At 48.7% G+C, this 21,830-nt stretch overlaps 1 protein-coding gene across 1 annotated transcript in view; it reads left to right on the top strand.

The window, feature by feature from the left end:
- The window catches only part of SASS6 (SAS-6 centriolar assembly protein), a 208,140-nt gene extending 186,628 nt beyond the window's left edge, over positions 1–21,512 (top strand). Inside the window, exon 17 of the mRNA XM_078644440.1 lies at positions 21,091–21,512. Coding sequence (XP_078500566.1) covers positions 21,091–21,179 — 89 coding nt within the window. The 3' untranslated portion in view covers positions 21,180–21,512. The remainder of the gene's footprint in view (positions 1–21,090) is intronic.
- The last annotated feature ends 318 nt before the right edge of the window (positions 21,513–21,830 follow it).

Here is a 21,830-nt window from a genome sequence, read left to right as displayed (position 1 = left end):
ATGGTCACAATAGACCTCAAAGACGCCTACCTGCACATCCCAATGAACAGAAAGCACAAACACATGCTCAGGTTCACCATTGGAGAAAGCCACTACCAGTTCACGACACTGGCCTTCGGACTAAAATCAGCACCAAGAGTTTTCACAAAGTGCCTCGCAGCAGTCGCAGCGCACCTACGAAGGCAAGGTATACACGTATACCCTTACCTGGACGACTGGCTGGTGAAAGCAAACTCATACCAGAAATGCAAGCAGCACGCACATACAGTGACGAGCACGCTCATAAACCTGGGGTTCTCCATCCATTGGAAAAAATCATCAATGGAGCCGGAACAGGTCAAAATCTTCCTGGGAGCACAGATCAACACCTTACAGGGCAAGGTGTTCCCCAGCGAGAAGAGGGCGAGGGCGCTGGTGAAGGAAACTCGCCTCTACCGGAAGGGACAAGCTCGGACAGTGAGGACTGCGAGCAAGATCATGGGCATGATGGCATCATGCATCCACCTGGTACCAAATGTACGACTCCACATGAGACCCATTCAAGAATGGCTGCAGGAGCAATGGTCACAAGCTACAGGCGGTTGGGAGGATCTAGTGGTTGTAACGCACGCAGTGCAGAAGGAGATGGCATGGTGGACCGTGGAGAACATAACAAGGGGAAAGCCTCTAACGCCCCCAACGCCAACAGTGACCATCACCACAGACGCATCCCTGAAGGGATGGGGCGCTCACATGGAGGAGCTCAAGGTGAGGGGACTGTGGACGACAACAGATGCGGCAAAGCACATCAATTACCTAGAACTGAAGACGATCTTCCTTGCACTGAAAGCCTTTCAAACAAGACTGTACAAACACAAGGTATTGATACAAACAGACAACACCACTGCGATGTTCTACATCAACAAGCAGGGGGGCACACAGTCAGCACCGCTTTCAACGCTGGCGCAGGAGATATGGAGATGGGCCATCCCTCTCAAGATAGACCTGCTAGCCATACACCTACCAGGGAAGGACAACATACAAGCCGATTGGCTCAGCAGGCAGACATCGGCATCCCACGAGTGGGAGCTCAATGCTCAGGAGACAAGGTACCTGTTCGACAGGTGGGGGACACCATCGGTGGACCTGTTTGCCACACGCCAGAATGCAAAATGCCAAAACTTCGCATCCAGGCAGCCCGAGGAGGGGTCACTGGGGAATGCCCTATGGATAGATTGGTCAAGGACATTTGCTTACGCCTTTCCCCCGATACCACTGATGCACAGAGTGCTGAGCAAGTGCAGAGCGAGCAACATGACCCTGATACTGGTCGCACCACAGTGGGCGAGGCAGACATGGTACTCGCAGATCATGGAGATGAGACAGTGTGCACCCCACAGATTCAGCAGGAGGAAAGACCTACTCTCCATGCAGAACGGAGAGGTACTACATCCAGAGCCAGAGAGCATGAGCCTAGTGGCGTGGCTCCTGAGGACATAGAGTTCGCACATTTGAGACTACCAGAAAGCACCCTGAGGGTTCTTAGGGAGGCACGAAGGCCCAGCACTCGAAAGTGCTACGTTGCGAAATGGAAAAGATTCACAATATTGTGACAGGAAAGACTACACAATAGAATGAAGAGGGACTCCACAGTGCTAAGGTACCTGACGCACTTGCTGGAGAAGAACCTTAGCTCATCCTCCTTAAGAGTTCACTTGGCAGCGATAGTCGCCTACACAAGGGGAGAAACGTGCAGGAGCTTCTTCACATCACAAGTGGTGAAGAGATTCCTAGAAGGAGCGAAAAGGATCGCACCACCCAAGCGGGTGCCGCCACCTTCATGGAACTTGAACACAGTCCTAACGGAACTCATGAAAGAGCCCTTTGAACCACTTCACAAGGTCTCCCTAAAGATGCTAACTATGAAAACAGCCTTCCTGGTTGCAATAACGTCCTTACGCAGAGTAAGCAAGCTTCAAGCGCTGACGCTACAAGAACCCTACATACAAATACACAACGATAGAGTTGTGATGAGGACTGACCCACACTTCATGCCGAAGGTGGTATCCAAATTTCACATGAACCAGTCTATACAGATACCGAGTTTTTTCCAAAAACCAACAACCAGCGCAGAGCGAGCTCTGCACACCCTGGACGCCAGAAGGGCAGTCATGCACTACATTGAAAGGACAAAAGGACACAGGAAAACAAAACAGTTTTTTGTGTCATTCGCAAACAGCTTCATGGGCAAAGCAGTAACCAAAAAGACCATTGCACGATGGATCGCACAGACAATTCAACTCTGCCACAAACGTGCAGGACAAGAACTGGCTGAGGGGACACGTGCCCACTCCACCAGGAAGAAGGGCGCTACAATAGCCTTCCTGGCTAACACACCCATAGAGGACATATGCCTGGCGGCAACATGGGCTTCGGTGCACACGTTCACGAAGCACTACTGTGTGGACATACAAATGAACAAGGAAGCTCAAGTGGGACAGAAGGTGCTACAGCACATATTCAACACCCAACGCTCATCTTCCACCCAGCCGCCACAGAGATGAGAAACCGCTACAAAATCTATGCACAGCATAGTGAATCCAGAAAGATTCACGCTGCAAAACGAATAGTTTTCTTACCTGTCGGTGTAGTTTTGCAGCTTGAAGATCTTTCTGGATTCACTAGCGAACCCACCCACCTCCGCCAGAAAGATGAGGCTGGAGAGAGAAGAGGTGGTTAACTAAAGAAAGGACTTTGAAGGTACAAAGCGGTAAATACAAACTAAATAGAACATTGCCATTACTTCGGAAACGAAAGAAACACGGAAAAAAAGAACCCGAAGATGGCGCCCAAGAGTGGGAGCTTCCGCAGGAAGCATGCCGACGTCACCGGAAATACACCCAAGGGGGTGTGACGCCGACGCCCACCTGGGCTAAGAAAAAAAAAAAAAACAAAGAAAAGACTACGAATCCGGACCCAACCACAAGACCGCGGAATAATGCACAGCATAGTGAATCCAGAAAGATCTTCAAGCTGCAAAACTACACCGACAGGTAAGAAAACTATTCGTTTTGATTTATTCTCAAATTAATTCTTGCAATTTCGCTTCATTCATTTTAAACGACAGCCGTTAGACCAAAAATATCTGGATTTCGACATCCAATGCATTTCGGGTATCTCACCCTTCATCAGGGATCTATCCTAAAACAAACATGTATATCATGAGGGACTAAAGATTTATATGCGGTTAGACACAATAATGATGTGTGTGAATGGCATGCAATCACGCTAATCAAGGTGGTGTTTTAAAAGATGCAGTGTTGAAAACATAAGAATTTGCCTGGATTATATCTTGCACATAGTGAAGTAATGTGCCGTTTATAAATTAACATATGTATGGCGGTATTGAGACAAGGGCTCTGAGCGTGGTTGTGTCAAAAGGTGAAGCATGCTGCGATTTTTAAGAAACATACGTAACGCACTATGCAGCGTGATGGCATAGCTTTAAATAAAACAAATCACAGCGTTTGTATCCATGACCTGAGGGTCAGCACATTCAATTAGGAACTCGAGTTAAAACAACAACGTGCAAGGTATAGTGCAAGGAATTAGTAAAGCAGAGTGTGAACATGCTAAAGTAACATAGTAATCAAGAGCGATTTGTTTGTGGTAAAAAAATACTGTGCTATTAGCCGAGGGAAGCGAAAATCAGGTTTCACGAGGTTAAACAAATGTTTGTTTGAATATCCGATATTGTCACAATACAGTCGCGTGTAGCGTGCATACAACGGTAATCTCAAACTGGTGAATAAATGAAAAATAAGAAATGACATGCTGTGCGATGCCTTGCAATCCAATCATCTCGTCCGCGTTTGGTTCGGCCGTTATGTATTAATACGGGCTATTATGTGTTTAAAACTAATGCAATGATAATCAACAAAGGACTATCCGAATCGAAGATTGGCGGCCATCTTAGAGTGGTGTAAATTAATAGGATGCTTATGTGGCTGGTGTAATGTCCCATCAATATGAGTGTAAATGTAATAAGTGGGAAAACGCTGCAGTCGTTATCAAGGCAACGTAACCATGGTAATGGTAGGCAAGATATAGCAAAAGACTTCTTAATGCGCACAATGAGAACTAATTAAGTGTAGACCTATACATAAGCTTTTTATCATCATATATAGCAAGCAGATTCTATACGTTCATTCTTTCCGTATGGTTTCATACTGTCCAATGTTTTTATCCAATAGTTCTCACGCTGGAGGAGATATTTTCTGTTGTCACAACCTTCCTTTTTAGTAACCACTTCGAGGATCAGGAATTTCAATTGACTGATATTGTGGCGATTTTCATGAAAATGATTGGCCATGACTGATTTGATGTTCTTTGTGCGTATGTTAGACTTATGTTCGTTGATTCTTACATTGATTTTTCGTTCAGTTTTTTCAACGTAAACTTGTCCGCAAGGACATTTGAGTAAATAGACTGTGTTCATGGTATCGCATGTGGCTGGAACGTGTAATTTTATGTTGTTGCCTTTTCTGGGATGCGTGATTGTGGCTCCTGGCATAATATTGTGGCAGTTGTTACAGTTGTGGCATGCCATAGTTCCTTTATGAGAGGCTTTTTCTTTTTTTCTGGTCTGTTTCAGCATCTCACCCATGTTTTTGTTTCTAGTGTACGCAAAAACTGGAAAATTGGAGAATAGTTGATTGAAATCCGGTTCCTGGCTCAATATCGGCCAATGTTGTTTTATAATACGTTTAACGCATTTGCTTGCGGCGGAATATTCTCTCACCATCACTATACAGTTGGTAACTTTTTGAGGTGATTTTTGTAGGAGATCTGTTCTGCTTTTGGAATTGCATCTCTGTTTTGCTTGGTCCAGGATGTACCTTGGGTAGCCTCTTTGTCTGAATCGTGTTGTCATTTCATCAAACCGTTTGTCCGCAGTTTCGGGGTTGGATACTATTCGTCTTACCCTAAGCATTTGGGAATATGGTAAGTGACGTTTCAATGTTTCCTGATGAAAATTCTCGTAGTGCAGGATGTTCTTACGATTAGTGGGTTTTCTATGGATATCTGTTACAAATGTTCCCTCTACCAAGGTGATTGCCACATCCAAGAATGTGATGTTTTTCTTTCTGTATGTCATAAGTAAATTGTATGATCAAAAGGAGGGAGAAAGAGGCTAAGTTCGGCCTCTTGAATCCTAAAGTATAGCACTATAACCCATAGTCAACGGATTGTGAGAAACTAGCCTGTCAAAAAAGTAATAGCAGGTTTTTCCAAATTGGGTAAGCCTTTCTTGAAAAAGAAAATTATTTTCTATAGTCCCATCACTCACCAGAGGTTGCCCTTAGGTGACATGCTTGATCATTGGGGCTTCCCAAGCATCTACTGCTTGGGGCGTGCTGCGACTTGCGAAGGATACGTAGGAGCACTTTATGGTGAAACTATGTGTAGTGCGGTGTATGGTGAAGTGGTGATTTTGTGTGAGTTAAAAATACCTAGCTAGTAAGCCAACACATTTATTCTGATAGATACATCTGCCAGTGGATTCCTCACCTTGTGAATATCCCCTTGCGTCAGCAACATTCGGAAATTCTTTTCGTAGCCTCGCGCCGACGTGGACTTGGACGTCATAGAGACACGGCATTGCACGCGACTCCGCTGATGTCACCGACGCCTATAATAGGCCCACGCCGGCGTGATGACATCAGTTCCCTTTTTTCCGCGTCGTCGACGCTAACGGTTTCGGGAATCTCAGTAGCCAACTGGTACTTTGTTGCCTTATTGTTACCGTTTTCTGCTTCTTTGTTTCTTGTCTCTTCGACGATGTCGACAAAGAAGACCGGCTTCAAGCCCTGCAGGGAGTGCAGGAAAATGATGTCCATAACTGACCCGCACAAGGACTGCATTTGAGCTCTGATCACGATGTGGATGGATGTTCCTCTTATCGGAAGATAAACCCGAAGGCCCTGAGGGAAAGAGAGCCCAAACTCCTGGTAGCGAAGCTGAAGGCTGGGAAAGGAAAATCTTCGAGGTCTCGTTCTCGAAGGGCGAGGTCGATGTCGAAGTCAAGATCCGGATCTCGAGAGGAGTCGTCTTCGAGGTCCGCTTCAGACCATGCTTCGAAGTCGAGAAGGAAGCATAAGAAGAAGAGTCATGAGTCCCGACGTCGTTCTGGTAAGGAGTCGAGGTCACCGAGGAAGGTTCGTTCTAAGGTGGTTACGCTGGATGTCTCGGATCATGAAGGTGAGGCCTCGCCTTCGGAGCCGCGGGTACAGTCGCCGACTCCGGCTTCGAATCAGTCTCCGGCGCTGTCCCCGGCCCGAGATGAGGAAGAGGTTCAGGAGGATGTGGATTCTGCGCCTGTCGAAGAGCCGAATCCGAACCCTCCACAAGACCAGCATGAGGGTTTCCAGCCACCCTTTCCAGCCCCAGGCCAGGACCCATCGCCGTTTTTGAACGCTATGTATGGCGTCTTTTCAAGGGCGTGGTACCCCTCTGGCACACCTTCAGGTCCCATGGGTCCTCTGGCCTTCAATTTAGGAGTCCCTCACTCCTATCCTCCTGCTCCATTCATGCCCTATATGCCGGCTCCGCCGCCGCCATGGCAATATCCGGCTCCGCCGAGGTCGTCGACGCGCCTGCTCCAGATCGACTTAGAGGGCATCCCACTGAGCCATCGGGTTCGATACCGGCGTCGATCCCGGCTCCGTCTGAGCCGTTGGTGGATCCGGCTGCCAGGCGTGTAAAGGAGAGGTCCAGAAGGGAAGCACAACGCCTTTTGGAAGAGCAAAGGTATATAGTCACATCCTGATATGGAGGAAGGTGAACTGGAGGAGGACTGTTTTGAGGATCTGGCTGACGCTGGTAGCCTGGATTTCTCTCCAGAGTGGGAGTTGCCATCAGGCTCTTATACACCTTCTAAGGACGTCCAGCCTTATCATGTAGTGATGAGGAAGGCGGCAGAACTTCTGCAATTGACATTGCCAACAGTGGAGTTTAAATCCAATCTTCTAACAGAAGTTTTGCATTCGCCTAGCTCTGTGGTAGAACCATTGCTTCCGTTTAATGATGCCTTAACGGAACCCATTTTGGAGGTGTGGAAAAAACCACTGTCGGCTCCTGCAGTATCCAAGAGTGTGGCGAGAAGGTACAGGGTTGCACCTGAAGACCCTGCTTTTTTGACATCTCATCCATCACCAGAGAGTCTAGTCATACAAGTAGCCTGTTCCAAAAAGAATGTGAGTGCCTTTCCTCAGGTCCCCGGTGATAAAGAGGCAAAGAAACAGGATCAGGTGGCTAAAAAGACCTTCTCCTCTGCAAGTATGGCGTTGAAGTCAACTAATGCCACTTGCCTTATGGGGAGGTATGTGCATGCTCTTATGGATACTATGCGTACTATAGCTCCTAAGATTCCTGATGCCAACAGGAAGGATTTTGAGGAGGTAATATCAGGTGCACAGGCTGCGGCACGTCAAGTAATAGAGTGGTCTGGACACTGCGGATTCGGTGGCACGTATCATGGATACTGCGGTTGACACTAGAAGATCAGCTTGGCTGAAATCCTCAGACTTTTCGGCAGATGTTCAGGTGGCTTTGCTAGATCTGCCGTTTGATGGATCTGGTCTCTTTGGGGAAAAAGCTGATACGGCCTTGGAGAGATTTAAAGACAGTAGGGTGACTGCTAAATCTTTAGGTCTCCAGATCAGAGGTTCTTCGGCCAGGAGATTCAGAGGTTTTGGACGCTCTTCCTTTCGGAATTACCGGCAAGGTCAGCAGCAGCAACAACAACAGCAGCAGCAAAATTCCATGTACAGATCTTACAGGGGAAAGCAAAGAGCGCGTCCTCGTGGACGTCAGGCCTCTTCCTCCTCCACCTCCTCCAACCCTCCAGCCACAGAAAAGCAACCCTAGATCCGCCATTCAGGATCATGTGGGTCCGGTGGGGGGTCGGCTTACCCATTTTCTATGGGATTGGGAATCGGTTACATCAGATCTTTGGGTTCTCAATCTCGTAGAAAATGGGTATGCCCTTCCCTTTCGGGAATTCCCTCCCAATTACCCTCCTTGCCAATGTTTTTGCACGCAGGAACACCTGTTACTCCTGCAGGAGGAGGTTCAGACTCTATTAAGAAAGGGTGCAATAGAGGTGGTCCCAGAGCAGGAAAGGGGTCAGGGATGCTACTCCCGGTATTTCCTGATTCCCAAAAAGGATGGCAGACATCGTCCAATCCTGGATCTCAGGATCTTGAATCTCTATCTAAAACAAGAGAAATTCAAGATGCTCACCCTTGCTCAGGTTCTTCAAGCGCTGCTGGAAGAAGACTGGATGGTGTCGCTCGACTTGCAGGATGCGTACTTTCACATCCCAATCCTGAAGTTGCACAGGAAGTATCTCCGTTTTACGGTGGGATCGCAACACTATCAGTTTGCGGTCCTTCCTTTTGGAATTACTACTGCGCCTCGAGTCTTTACCAAGGTGATGGCGGTGGTGGCAGCATATCTCAGAAGGTCGGGGATTCCAGTATTCCCCTATTTGGACGACTGGCTGGTCAAAGCAGAGTCGTCAGAGAGAGTGCTCCAACATCTGCAAGAGACAACCCAGTTGTTGTACAGGTTGGGTTTTTCGATAAATGTACCCAAGTCTCACCTGGTGCCCTCCCAGCGCATCCTGTTCATAGGTGCTGTACTGGACACAACTGTATGTCGTGCATTCCCTCCTCCTCAAATGATTCGCGACATACAGGAAATTATTCCTTTATTTTACAATGGAGTGGTCGTTCCAGACCTGAAGGTCCTTCGTCTGCTCGGTCTGATGGCTTCCTGCATTCTGTTGGCCAACCATGCACGCTGGCACATGAGGGCGCTCCAGTGGTGCCTCCGCAGGCAGTGGTATCAACACAACGGAGATCTCAGGGAGTCAGTGAGGATCACCAGAGAAGCTGCAGCAGATCTGTCTTGGTGGGGCGTGGAAGGCAACCTGTCTCAGGGGAAGCCTTTTCAACTGCCTCCTCCGGTGGCCACAGTAATAACGGATGCATCCACTCTAGGGTGGGGTGCTCATCTGGGGGACCTGGAGGTCAAGGGTCTTTGGTCTCCAAAGAAAAGGTTGCTTCATCTCAACCTTCTGGAATTGCGGGCAATACGTTTGGCTCTCAAGGCCTTCCTCCCTTCCCTTCCCTTCGCGGTCGGTCGGTTCAAGTCCTGACGGACAACACGACCGCGATGTGGTATATCAACAAGCAGGGAGGAGTGGGGTCGCAGTGTCTCTGCAGAGAGGCTCTGCGTCTCTGGTCCTGGGTTCAGGACCATCAGATTTGTCTGATGGCAAATCATCTGGCCGGAGTTCTGAACGTGCGTGCAGACAGTCCCAGTCGGCAGTTCTCAGCCGACCATGAGTGGAGGCTTCACCCGGGGGTGGTTCGTCACGTCTTTCGGACGTGGGGGACTCCTCAGGTGGACCTGTTCGCCACTCGCGAGAATGCTCACTGCCTGTCATTCTGCAGTCTCCAGTATCCGAGGCAAGGAGCTTTGGGGGACGCGTTTCAGTTGAGTTGGGGAAGTCAACTCCTTTACGTGTTTCCTCCCATACCCTTGATTCCTCAGGTTCAGAGGAAGATTCGCCAAGACCGGGCCCAAGTCATATTGGTCGCCCCGGATTGACCAAGAAGGGTGTGGTACTCGGACCTTCTCCACCTCTCCTCTCACCCGCCGCTCCGTCTCCCTCACAGGGCAGACCTCCTCTCTCAGCTGGAGGGGCAGGTTCTACACCCCCACCTCCAGACATTACACCTTCATGCCTGGAGATTGAACGGGGCAACCTGAATTCCTTTTCTCTCCCTCAGGATGTGGTGGATGTCATTCTTTCAGCTAGACGTGACTCCACTAAGTCCATCTATTCATATAGATGGTCTAGATTTGTCACCTGGTGTGGAGAGAAATCTGTTGACCGTTTGAAAGCCCGTTTATCTTATGTTCTTCAGTTTGCTCTCTTTTTGGCACAGCAAGGACTTGCTGTTGCCACAGTCAAGGGTTATCTCTTGGCTTTGTCCGCATTTCTATGTTTGCCGGACAAGCCTTCTCTTTTCAAATCTCCTGTAGTTTTAAGGTTTTCGAAGGGTCTCACTAATAAATTCCCTCCTACTCCCTTTATTGTGCCTCAATGGGACTTAAATCTTGTCTTAACATATTTGATGGGTGCTCCCTTTGAGCCCTTACACAAGTGTCCTATGAGGCTTTTGACTTTTAAGACCGTCTTCCTGATTGGAATTACCTCGGCAAGGAGGGTAAGTGAGCTTCAAGCTCTTAGTTCCAAGCCCCCTTTCTTGACCATTCATGCTGATCGAATGGTTCTTAGGACCAGGGCTGCTTTTCTCCCTAAGGTGAAAACTCCCTTTCACCCAGGACAATACATTACCCTCCCTACCTTTTATCCTCCCCCTCACCCTTCCAAGGAGAAGGAGAGGTTACACTGTCTGGACCCTAGGAGGGCGGTGTCTTTTTACCTGGACAGAACGTGTGTATGACCAGCTCTTCGTTGGGTTTGCTGGCTGCAAGAAAGGAAGAGCGGTTCATAAAAGAACTCTTTCAAGATGGGTCATCCTCTGTATAAAGATCTGTTACTCTTTGGCCGGTAAGGAACCTCCAGAGGGTATAAGGGCTCATTCTACAAGAGCTAAGTCGTCAACCTCGGCTTTGTCTAGAGGTGTTCCTGTAGAGGATATTTGTAGGGCTGCAACTTGGTCCTCCCTCCACACTTTTGCGAAGCATTACTACTTGGACTCTGAGGTGAGGAGGGATGGCCACTTTGCTTGCTCTGTCCTCTAGGATTTTCTGGTTTAGGAGAGTGGACACCCTCCTCCGGGAGTGGGGACTGCTGTGGGAATCTATTCACAAGGTGAGGAATCCACTGGCAGATGTATCTATCAGAAGAACAAGTTACTTACCTTCGGTAACGCTTTTTCTGGTAGATACAGTATCTGCCTGTGGGTTCCTCACTGACCCCCGCCTCCCCGTTGTCCACTCTTCTATGCCAGAATAACTGTATTGTATTTGTTTTATGGTCAAAGAAAATTGGTTATTTCAAATGTTTTCTTGCATTGACTTCACACTGTGTGTGTTACTTTGACTATCGTGTACTGTGTATGCTATGTATATTTCTACTGTCATTGGTCCGTCCGTGTGCCTCGAAGGCACGGAAAAAAGGGCGGAACTGATGTCATCACGCCGGCGTGGGCCTATTATAGGCGTCAGTGACGTCAGCCGTGTCTCTATGACGTCCAAGTCCACGTCGGCGCGAGGCTACGAAAAGAATTTCCGAATGTTGCTGACGCAAGGGGATATTCTCAAGGTGAGGAATCCACAGGCAGATACTGTATCTACCAGAAAAAGCGTTACCGAAGGTAAGTAACTTGTTCTTCTTGCCTCTAGTTGGTATAGTAAAAAGGGGTTAGATATAGGAATTAGATCAATAATGTGGTCAAAATCCTAGCTATCTTGTCGACATGTTTCAAGGTGTCCACTACACCTTTTCTTCAGGACAACATGGGGGGCCAGCCCCATGTATGCCACTCCGGTGGTGAACCTAGAATAAGGTTAACAATTAAATGGATACACACCAAGGTCCAAGGTACGGTTGCACCTGGGACGAGTAGGTTCTAAACGGACAGAGGATTTCCGAGCTAATAGTCTACAGGCCCCTCCACCCAGGCGGACCATGGGGCATATTACTGCTAATACCTAAATACTACGGATTCAACTCTAACCGTATGTATACCTGATAGATACACACATTAGGTGTGTCTATCCATTTAATTGTTAACCTTATTCTAGGTTCACCACCGGAGTGGCATACTTTGGGCTGGCCCCCATGTTATCCTGAAGAAAAGGTGTAGGTGACACCTTGAAACATGTCGACAAAATAGCTAGGATTTTGACCACATTATTGATATAATTCCTATATCTAACCCCTTTTTACTATACCAACTAGAGGCAAGAATAAATGTGTTGGCTTCCTAGCTAGGTATTTTTAACTCCCACAAAATCACCACTCCACCATACACCGCACTGCACATAGTTTTACCATAAAGTGCTCCTACGTATCCTTCGCAAGTCGCAGCACGCCCCAAGCAGTAGATGCTTGGGTCGCCCCAATGATGAAGCATGTCACCTAAGGGCAACCTCAGGTGAGTGAGGGGACTATAGAAAAGAATTTTCTTGTCCAAGAAAGGCTTACCCAATTTGGAAAAACCTGCTAATACTTTTTTGACAGGCTAGTTTCTCACAATCCATTGACTATGGGTTATAGTGCTAAAAGTAAATTGTATTCTGTTGTTGATGTCGTTGAGTTTCTTTAGTGCTTCAACTCATGTCGCTTCTGGACCGCTCCAAACTATTAGTAGGACATAACGTTGGGGAACACACCCACGCCGGATGTGCAGTTATCACAGTATCAGATGACGTCGTGAATGGAAGATGCCACCCCAGGAGCACACATAAGAATGATTAACTTAATTTACACCTTGTGAATCTTGTTGTTGCGCGCATTGACTCTGTCTTTTGCTCACTCTGCTACCCCAGTTTGGGTGGCATAGTAAGCAAAAGAACAGTGGATTAAACCCAGATTTCTTGATTGGGGGTGTATGTGGTTGAAAAGTTTCAGCACTCCGTCCATCATCTTGTTGTGTTTGCTATGTTTGCCATAAATGGCCATGGATATGCCCAGACGTGAGTCCCTTGTTCGCTGTGCCACTGGATTTAAGCTAGCCTGGTTGAGAGAGTTGATGCCCCGAAACCGGCCCCGGGATGCTTGTTTCCGGTCCAAGGAGGACCTGGCAGTTCGGGCTGGTCTGTTCCCATGAGGAACAGGGTCAAGACTGATTTGCATATGACTGGGTCCAAACTGGGGTGGAATAGTGAGAAAAAGAACGATGGATTAAACCCAGACCTCTTGTCTGGGGGTGTGTGGTTGCAAAGTCCATCATCTTATTGTGTTTGCAGCTTTCTAAAAGTGGCATTTTCAAGATTGTAATTTAAAATGCAACTTTACCATTTAATTAGGATTTAAAATTATGATTCCAGAGACACCAAATATGAACCAGTGATATCTTTCCACTTGATGATTAGGCTTATAAAATGCAATAAGGTAATTCCAGTGTTATCCTGTGGGAGCTATAGACCTTGCAGTAGTGAAAAACTGATTGAACTGTGTTTCACCACCAGGTTATGTAGAACTAGAAACGATATGCCCATTATCAATTGCACCCTGCCCTCTAAGCTGCCCAGGGCCTACACTAGGGGTGACATGTATTAGAAGGAAGGTTTCGGCCTGGCAAGAGGTTTTACTTGTCAGGTTAACATAACAGTTTAAAACTGCACACACAGGCTTTGCAGTGACCGGCCTGAGGCATGTTTGAAGGACTACTTAAGTGGGTGATGTAGGGCCACTAGAAGCATTCATTTACAGGCTCAGGTAGTCCACATTACTAGGCACTTTAAAGTAAGGAGTAGTTTCTGTCCTGCAACTCCAGTTCTGTAGTAGGGGTATCTCTGTTATAGTCATAATCTAGTGAATAGTCCCGCCCATGTGCGTGGACCCCGGAGCAATCAAAAAATAATCTCTTACAGTGTCGAAAAATGCAGAGCTGCACACACACTTAAGAGAGAATTTAAAGACAGATAATGCAGCCTAAAAAGGCTACACTGTCCAGCACTTCAACTAGAAATTCCACCACAAAAAATCCACAAAACAGCAAAGCCTGTACAGATTTCCCTTGCTTAAACAGCAAAATCCCTCAGGAATGATAGAGAGAAGAACCTGGACAGACAAGCCCCATAGACTGACATTATGTGGCTCAGAACAGGATACTGTGCCTTTAAGAGAACTTTCCAGAACTTCACAGTATCCCAGAATGCACTGCAGGTCCCAGTTACTTTCAGTTCTTTTTGAAGGCGTAACACGCCAGACCTGTAGCATTCCGTACATGAATATCTCTCTCCACCGGGGAGGAGGGCGGGCGCTTAGGACTATAACAGATACCCCTACTACAGAACTGGAGTTACAGGACAGAAACTACTCCTTCTGTAGTAGGGGATCTCTGTGTATAGTCATAATCTAGTGAATAGAATGGCAAGCCCATCCCCACACCAAAGCGGCGGCGGAGAAACGATAAATAACGCCACTATTGTGCGAACAGATTCCGCAGCGAAGCCTACCCAACCTGAGCGTCTGCCCTGGCATCAGTGTCCAGGCAGTAATGCTTAGCAAAGGTATGGACCGACTTCCAAGTGGCCGCCTTGCAGATCTCTGCAATGGGAACATTACGAAGCAACGCTGTCGTGGCAGCTTTGCCCCTGGTGGAATGAGCCTTAGGTTTGCCCCCTAAGGTCTTATTAGCTTTGTAGTAACACAATTGTATGCAGGACACAATCCACCTCGAGATGGACTGTTTAGAGGTAGCAAGACCCGTCCTGACTGACCCATAATTGATGAACAATTGGTCTGACCTACGAATATCTTTGGTTTTATCCAGATAAAATTTCAGCACCCTCCTAACATCCAGGGAATGCAAAGACCTTTCCGCTGGAGATGAAGGATTCTGAAAGAACGTAGGTAAAGTTATAGTCTGGTTGATATGAAAATCAGAAATAACCTTGGGAAGAAACTTAGGGTGAGTACGCATAACAACCTTAGCAGCATGAAATACAGTATAAGGTTCTTGGCAACACAACGCCTGAATTTCACTCACCCTGCGGGCCGATGTAATGGCCACGAGGAACGCCGCCTTCAGGACAGGTGCTGCAACGAAGCCTTATGAATAGGTTCAAAAGGCTCCTTCATCAACCTGGACAGCACCACATTCAAGTCCCATGAAGGCGAAGGAAGCCTGACAGGAGGGAATACTTTCTTCAAGCCTTCCAGAAAATCTTTGATCACAGGGATCTGGAAGAAGGAAGTCTGTGAAGGGCATTTCCTGTAGGCAGTCAAAGCAGCCAGATGAACCTTAATGGAATGGACATTAAGGCCAGACTGCGCCAGATGTAGCAGATATGGAAGGATGACATCCTCCTTGCATGTCGTAGGGTCATAGTTCTTAGACTTGCACCAGATGCAAAACCTCTTCCACTTGTAAGCATACGAAGTCCTAGTGGAAGGTCGCTTAGCCTCCTTCAGTATGCCCATACAATCCTCTGGGAGATTCAGATGGCCATATTGCACTATTTCAGGAGCCATGCCGCCAAACTCAAAGACGAGAGGTTGGGGTGCACCATTCGCCCCCCGAACTTCGTGAGAAGGTCCGGCCTGCACGGCAGCTTCATGTGAGGAAGGAGAGACCGGTGAAGCAGGTCCGTGAACCACCACTGTCTGGGCCATTCCGGGGCAATCGGAATCATCCTCGCCCTGGATTGGGACAGCTTGATGTGAACCGTCGGGATCAGGGGAATGGGTGGAAAAGCGTACAGAAAGCTGTTCGACCAGTTGATCCATAACGCGTTCCCCAGCGTCCCTGGCTGGTAGTACCTGGAGGCGAAGTCTCGCCATTTGCTGTTTTCGGCGGTGGCGAACAGATCTAGGTCTGGAGTTCCCCCCCTTGCGAAGACTTCTCCTAATACTTCGTCGTTTATGACCCATTCGTGATTTTCCTGAATCAGTCTGCTCAGCTCGTCTGCTTGAACATTCTGCACACCTGGCAGATGAGTGGCCGTAATCGACAGTCCTCGGGCCAGAAGCCAGTGCCAGATCGCCTGCGCCTCCTGCGACAGAGTGCGGGATCTCGACCTGCTTGTTGAGGTAATACATCGTGGTCGTATTGTCCGTCTGTACAAGCCGAGAGTTGGTCCGGAAGGACGGATGAAAAGCCTTCAGCGCTAAGTGAACAGCTCTGAGTTCCAGGAAACTGATGTGGTACGTGGACTCCGTCGGGGACCACGTCCCTTGAATCTGTAGGTCTCCGGAGTGCGCTCTCCATCCCTGGAGAGAAGCATCCGTCACGATAGTCTGTGTGGGAATGTCCTTGTGGAAGGGAACCCCTCGGAGGAGATTCTCCGCTGAACACCACCACTTCAGAGACTGAAGAGCATGTAGAGACAGTCGTATTTTGTCGTCCCAAGATCCTCTCCTCTGGTCCCACTGATCTTCTAAGCACTCCTGCAGCGGTCTCATGTGCAGCCGCGCATGTGGCGTCAGGAAGATACAAGAGGCCATCGATCCCAGCAGAGAAGACACCGTCCTCACTGTCGTAGATGGAGTGGACATGAGAGCCTGAGCCTTCCGAAGGAGTGATAATCGTCGCTCCTCCGAAGGAGACACGCTTGCTGACAGCGTATTGATGGAAGCTCCCAAGTACTGAATGCACTGGACCGGAGTCGGGACAGACTTGGACATGTTGATGTGCAACCCCAGCTTGTTCAATAGAACGCACGTCTTCTGGAAGTGTGCTTGAGCTTCCGAGAAGGAGGAGGCCTTGATCAACCAATCGTCCAAGTACGGGTAGACAAACACCTTGTTCTTCCTCAGGTGTGCCGCTACCACTGCCTTGCACTTCGAGAACGTCCTGGGCGCAGACTTCAGCCCGAACGGAAGTACCGTGTACTGATAGTGATTGGTGCTGACTTGAAATCGCAGGAACTTCCTGTGTTTGCGTGCAATGGGCACATGGAAGTATGCATCCTGTAGGTCTATGGCACATAGCCAGTCTCCCTGTTGCAACTGAGGATAAATCTGATGCAACGACAGCATGCGAAACCTTTCTCTGCGAATCCACTTGTTTGCCTGTCGCAAATCCAGAATGGGCCTGAACTCGTTCTTGTCCTTCTTGCGGACCAGAAAGAACCGGGAGTACAGACCTCTTCCTCTTTGAGACAGAGGTACTTCTTCTATCGCCCTTTTCCTTAACAGGATATCGGCCTCCGCCTGGAGCTCGCGCAGCTGATACTGCGAGCTGACCGGAGGAATCGATGGAGGAGGGCTGATGAACCGAAGACTGTATCCATTGCAAACAATATTCAGCACCCACTTGTCCTGAGTAATTTTTCTCCACTCTGCCAGAAAAAATTGAACGCTTCCCCCCACCGGAGCGGGTAACGGATGAAGGGGAAGTAACCGCTCAGGGTCGAGACCCGGCCGGGCCCTTGTTCGCGGTAGAGGACTGCTGTCCACCTCTACCCCTCTGGCGTTTCTGGAACGGTCTCCGGAACTGCTGCTGTTGCTGCTGCTGCTGTTGTCCCGAAGACTGACCTCGTCCTTTCCACTGCGAGCCGAACCGCCGTTGGAACTGGCGGTAGGGCTTCTTGTCTTTGGGCTTCTCCAAGCCCACAGCCGTCAGGGTTTCAGCCTCTGCCTTCATCCGGACCATTTCATCGTCGGCATGTTTCCCGAATAGCGTCTCATCGGAAAACGGCAGATTGGCCACCCGCTGTTGCGCCTCAGGCTTGAGTGACGTAAGCCTGAGCCAAGCATGGCGGCACTGGTTGATACCGTGGCAGTAACCATGTGCGGCCAACAGTGCGATATCCGCAGCGGCGCTGATGGCTTGGTTCGAGACCAGCATCCCTTCCTTGACAATTTCCAGGAAGTCCTCCCTCCTGTCTCGTGGGACAAGGTCCGCGAACTGTTCCAGGGAGTCCCACAGCGCACGGTCGTACCGTCCCAGCAACGCCGAATCGCTGGAGGCCTTCATCGTAGTGGAAGAAGTCCCACACGCCTTCCTTCCAGCCGAATCAATCCAGCGGCTCTCTTTATCCGGAGGCACGGTGGAGGACGGGGAGGTAGAATGCAACTTCCTGGCCGCCGTCACTATCACTGAATCGGGCACTGGGTCCATCCTTAGGAAGGCCGGGTCCGAGTCAGGAGCCCTGTACTTCTTCAGAAGTCTGGAGGGAGCGGCATTCACCACCGCTGGTGTAAGGAACAGCTCTTGTGCAGGTTCGACCAGTCCTGGCACCAACGGCAGCAGAGGCCGAGACAGGTGCTTCTTGTGCAGAGTCTCGAATATCACGGACGTCGTAGGTGTAGGAGCCGTCACCGTGATACCCAGCTTCGCAGCCCCCCTCAGGAGAACCTCCTGGAACGTACCGATGTCATTGATCGGAGACACCCTAGTCTCCGGGGAGTCCGACAAGGTAGGCGAATAGGAACGAGTCCTAGAGGATGCCGTACGGGACCTGGACCTATGCCTCCTATGGCGATGCCGAGATCTAGTGGAGGATCTGTGTCTACTCATCGATCTTCCTCTCCGTCCGGAGCGCGATCGCGACCTCCTAGGTCTGGGACGTTCTGCCAGTTTCCCCGGAGCGGACGTCTTGGGCTTGGGTGGTTCCTTAGACTTAGGCGTCTTCTTGGGAGGGGTCGGAAGCCTGGGCAACGAGACCGACCTCGGTGGAACCGGTGGCGGTTTGTCTGGCACAGGAGGGCGTGGTCCCGCTGGAAGCGGGGGCAGAGGAGGCACCGGAAGAGGGGTGGGAGCCCTCGGAGGCGGACCTCTCTGCAACGGAGGCGGAGGTGTAACAGTCTTCTTCGGAGTATACACTTCGGAGTACACCGATCCCGGTGACCTGCCATCCTTTCCAGACTGAGGGGAGCCCCCCACAGTCTTAGGCCTGGTATCACGATCCCTCGACGTCAAAGAACGGTGACCAGACGCCGAGCGTGGGTCCCTCGACGTCGAGCGCCCCTTTGGCGTCGACCGTCCGTGCTTCGGCGTCGACCGTTTTCCACGCCTCGACGTCTATCCCGACCATCTCGACGACGACCCCTTGCGCCTCGACGGCGATCTCTTGTGCCTCGACGGCGATCTCTTGTGCCTCGACGTCGACCTCGACCGCGACCTGTTCCGCCTCGACCGCGACCTGTTCCGCCTCGACGGCGACCTCTTCCGCCTCGACGGCGATCTCTTCCGCCTCGACGGCGATCTCTTCTGCCTCGACGGCGACCTCTTCCGTCTCGACGGCGGCCTCGACGACGAGTATCCCCTCGACGACGAGAACGTCCTCTCCGTCGACGGCGAACGGCGGTGTCGCCTCGAGGGCGAGCGCCGACGCCGGGCCCGTCGACGCCGATCACTCGACGTCGATGCCGAAGACGACGACGATGAAATCGTCAAAGGATTCGACGGCGGCCTGTGTAACTCCCTCGACGGACGACGTTTCTTCGACCCAGAGCCCTGGGGAGACGAGGAGCCGGCCGTGGACCTCCCTCTCGACGTCGTGGTCAGTGCCACCGACCCTGACGGAGAATGGGGACGTTTGCTGGACTTCCTGCCCCTGGGGAGCCCCCCAGAGGCCTCAGCATGGGCAGATGAAGCCCCTCCAGACCCACCTTGCGCCTTCAGCCTTCTTTCCTCGAGGCCCTGAAGTCTGATCTTCATTCTGTCCTTCAGGGTCCTGCCAGAGAAGCCCTGACAAATCTCACACTCCTCTGGGACGTGGGAAGATGGAAGACAGAGGATACACACCTCATGAGGGTCTGATTTTGCCTTCTTCCTGGAGCACTCCGGGCATTTGTCAAATAATGCAGGCATATTTGACATCCAAAGGGAGCAAAAACCAAGAAGAACAGCACAAAAGTATTTTGAAAGCACTCAAATCGAATTTAAATTGAAAAAACACCAATAAACCCTTGAAAAGGGAGAGCTCAATGCTCCAGGGTCCTGCTTGCAGGAGCCGGAAAAAAGAACTGAAAGTAACTGGGACCTGCAGTGCATTCTGGGATACTGTGAAGTTCTGGAAAGTTCTTTTAAAGGCACAGTATCCTGTTCTGAGCCACATAATGGCAGCCTATGGGGCTTGTCTGTCCAGGTTCTTCTCTCTATCATTCCTGAGGGATTTTGCTGTTTAAGCAAGGGAAATCTGTACAGGCTTTGCTGTTTTGTGGATTTTTTGTGGTGGAATTTCTAGTTGAAGTACTGGACAGTGTAGCCTTTTTAGGCTGCATTATCTGTCTTTAAATTCTCTCTTAAGTGTCTGTGCAGTTCTGCATTTTTCGACACTGTAAGAGATTATTTTTTGATTGCTCCGGGGTCCACGCACATGGGCGGGACTATTCACTAGATTATGACTATACACAGAGATCCCCTACTACAGAAATAAACATGCCAATTGTAGATAAGCCAATGTTGCTACATTTTAGTGAACTAGCACAAGCCCTTTAGCCCTAGTTAGCAGTGGTAAAGTGTGCAGAATCGTATAGCCAGCTTAAACGAAGTCCACAAAAGCAGGGGTTCTGAATGTGAGAAGGTAGGGAAAACCACACCAAGGATTCCAGGTCTAACACACTGGTCTTTTATGGATGTGTGTTTTGTATCGGCATGTTTTTCACAAGCCTACGTTACATTTCCCTAAACCCCTTTCATTTAATAGTAATGAATCCACATTTCCCAACACTATCCTACGTCTCTCCCACATTTACTACTGAAATCTGTACTCAGGAGTGTGAAGATCTCTGCACAGAAAAGATAGGGGAGGCAGAGGTCTCAAGTCGTATGTCTGTGAATTGCACTCTTTCGTACACGAGAAGTTCTATTGTATGTGCTACAACATCCCATTTGAGAATCGAGCTCATAGTCGACGAAATTCAGGCTAGATGCTACGTGTTGAAACCACTTTTTTGTTGGGTGGGGTTCCAGAAAGCTACAAATACCTATACTTTGCAAAACAAAAACTCATTCCACAAGTGGAAAAGGTGCAAGGTCATTACTGTGGGGTAGTTGGTAAAAAAAGTGAGGCTCTTGGTACTACTCTGCATAATGCGTTGGAAGGGTTGCTGGCTTCCTTAAAGAAGCACTGGTATTTTTCAGGTTTGTGAAGTGATCTACCGGACTTCATCTCTACCTTTCACATTTTGAAAGCGAACTATAAAAAGTTCAATCAGTCCAGTTTTACAAGTTACTTGTGTTTTGAACGTAATAAAAAATGTTCATGTAATCAACGCTGCATGCACGTGGGCGTAATTTAAAGTTAGCATTCTCTATGTAAAAGTCTTCTATCACTCTGCACTTGGATAGAAATGTTTGACTTCAAGAAGTGTTTGCAAACGGTTCCTTATATATATTTTGTACGAAGAAATGTAAAATGTCTGACGAATATGTTTTACTATTGCAGAGCAGCAGAAATCGATGGCAGTGGCACAAACGTCTAGCAAAAGCGGCCCCCCGCCTGCACCATCTGCTTACTTTCCAGGGAAGCAATGACCTTTTCCAAGGAAATAATCGACTTTCTTTTAAAGTGTCACTGATTTCAGATGGCCTATATAACAAGGTGTTTTTGTAGGCAGCGTGAAATTGTGAATTGATGTCTAATTGAGCCATTAATGTTATCACTGGCTGTTTGATTCTTTACTTCTGCTCTGTCGTTGAAGCCATAATGCAGATTAATGTATTTTTTCATAATTGCATGTGTAATCCAAGTAAACCGTTACTGTGCCAGCCCTTACACCTTTATAAATTAATACAATTTTGGCTGTACATTTCATGTCACATATGTATATACATATAATATATATTATAAATATTTTTCATGCTAAATGTTTATATTGAATGATGCCAAAAAACTGTTGAGCTGTCTACTGTCTTTTCGAAAAAGTTTCAGAAAATGAGTATAGGTGTATTTGTGAACGTTCACATAAATAGTATTCCGAAGTGCCTTGGGTTGGGGAAGAGAAGGAGCAATATGTAGATGAGTACTATCCTCTTTCTTGGGACATAATGCTCCTCTGTTGAACTCGTCAAATAAGGTAGAGGAAGGTTTTTTATTGTTTAAATTACCAGTACATTCAAGCTGCTCAACCTGGTCTCTTGCTGCTGCACACTATTTACTTTTCGTGGAAAGCAATTTTCCTTAAA

Source organism: Lissotriton helveticus, chromosome 1_1, assembly GCF_964261635.1.
Source record: "Lissotriton helveticus chromosome 1_1, aLisHel1.1, whole genome shotgun sequence".
NCBI classification, from domain to species: domain Eukaryota; kingdom Metazoa; phylum Chordata; class Amphibia; order Caudata; family Salamandridae; genus Lissotriton; species Lissotriton helveticus.
Note: the sequence above shows the minus strand (reverse complement) of the source record. Positions and strands in the feature narration are given on the sequence as shown.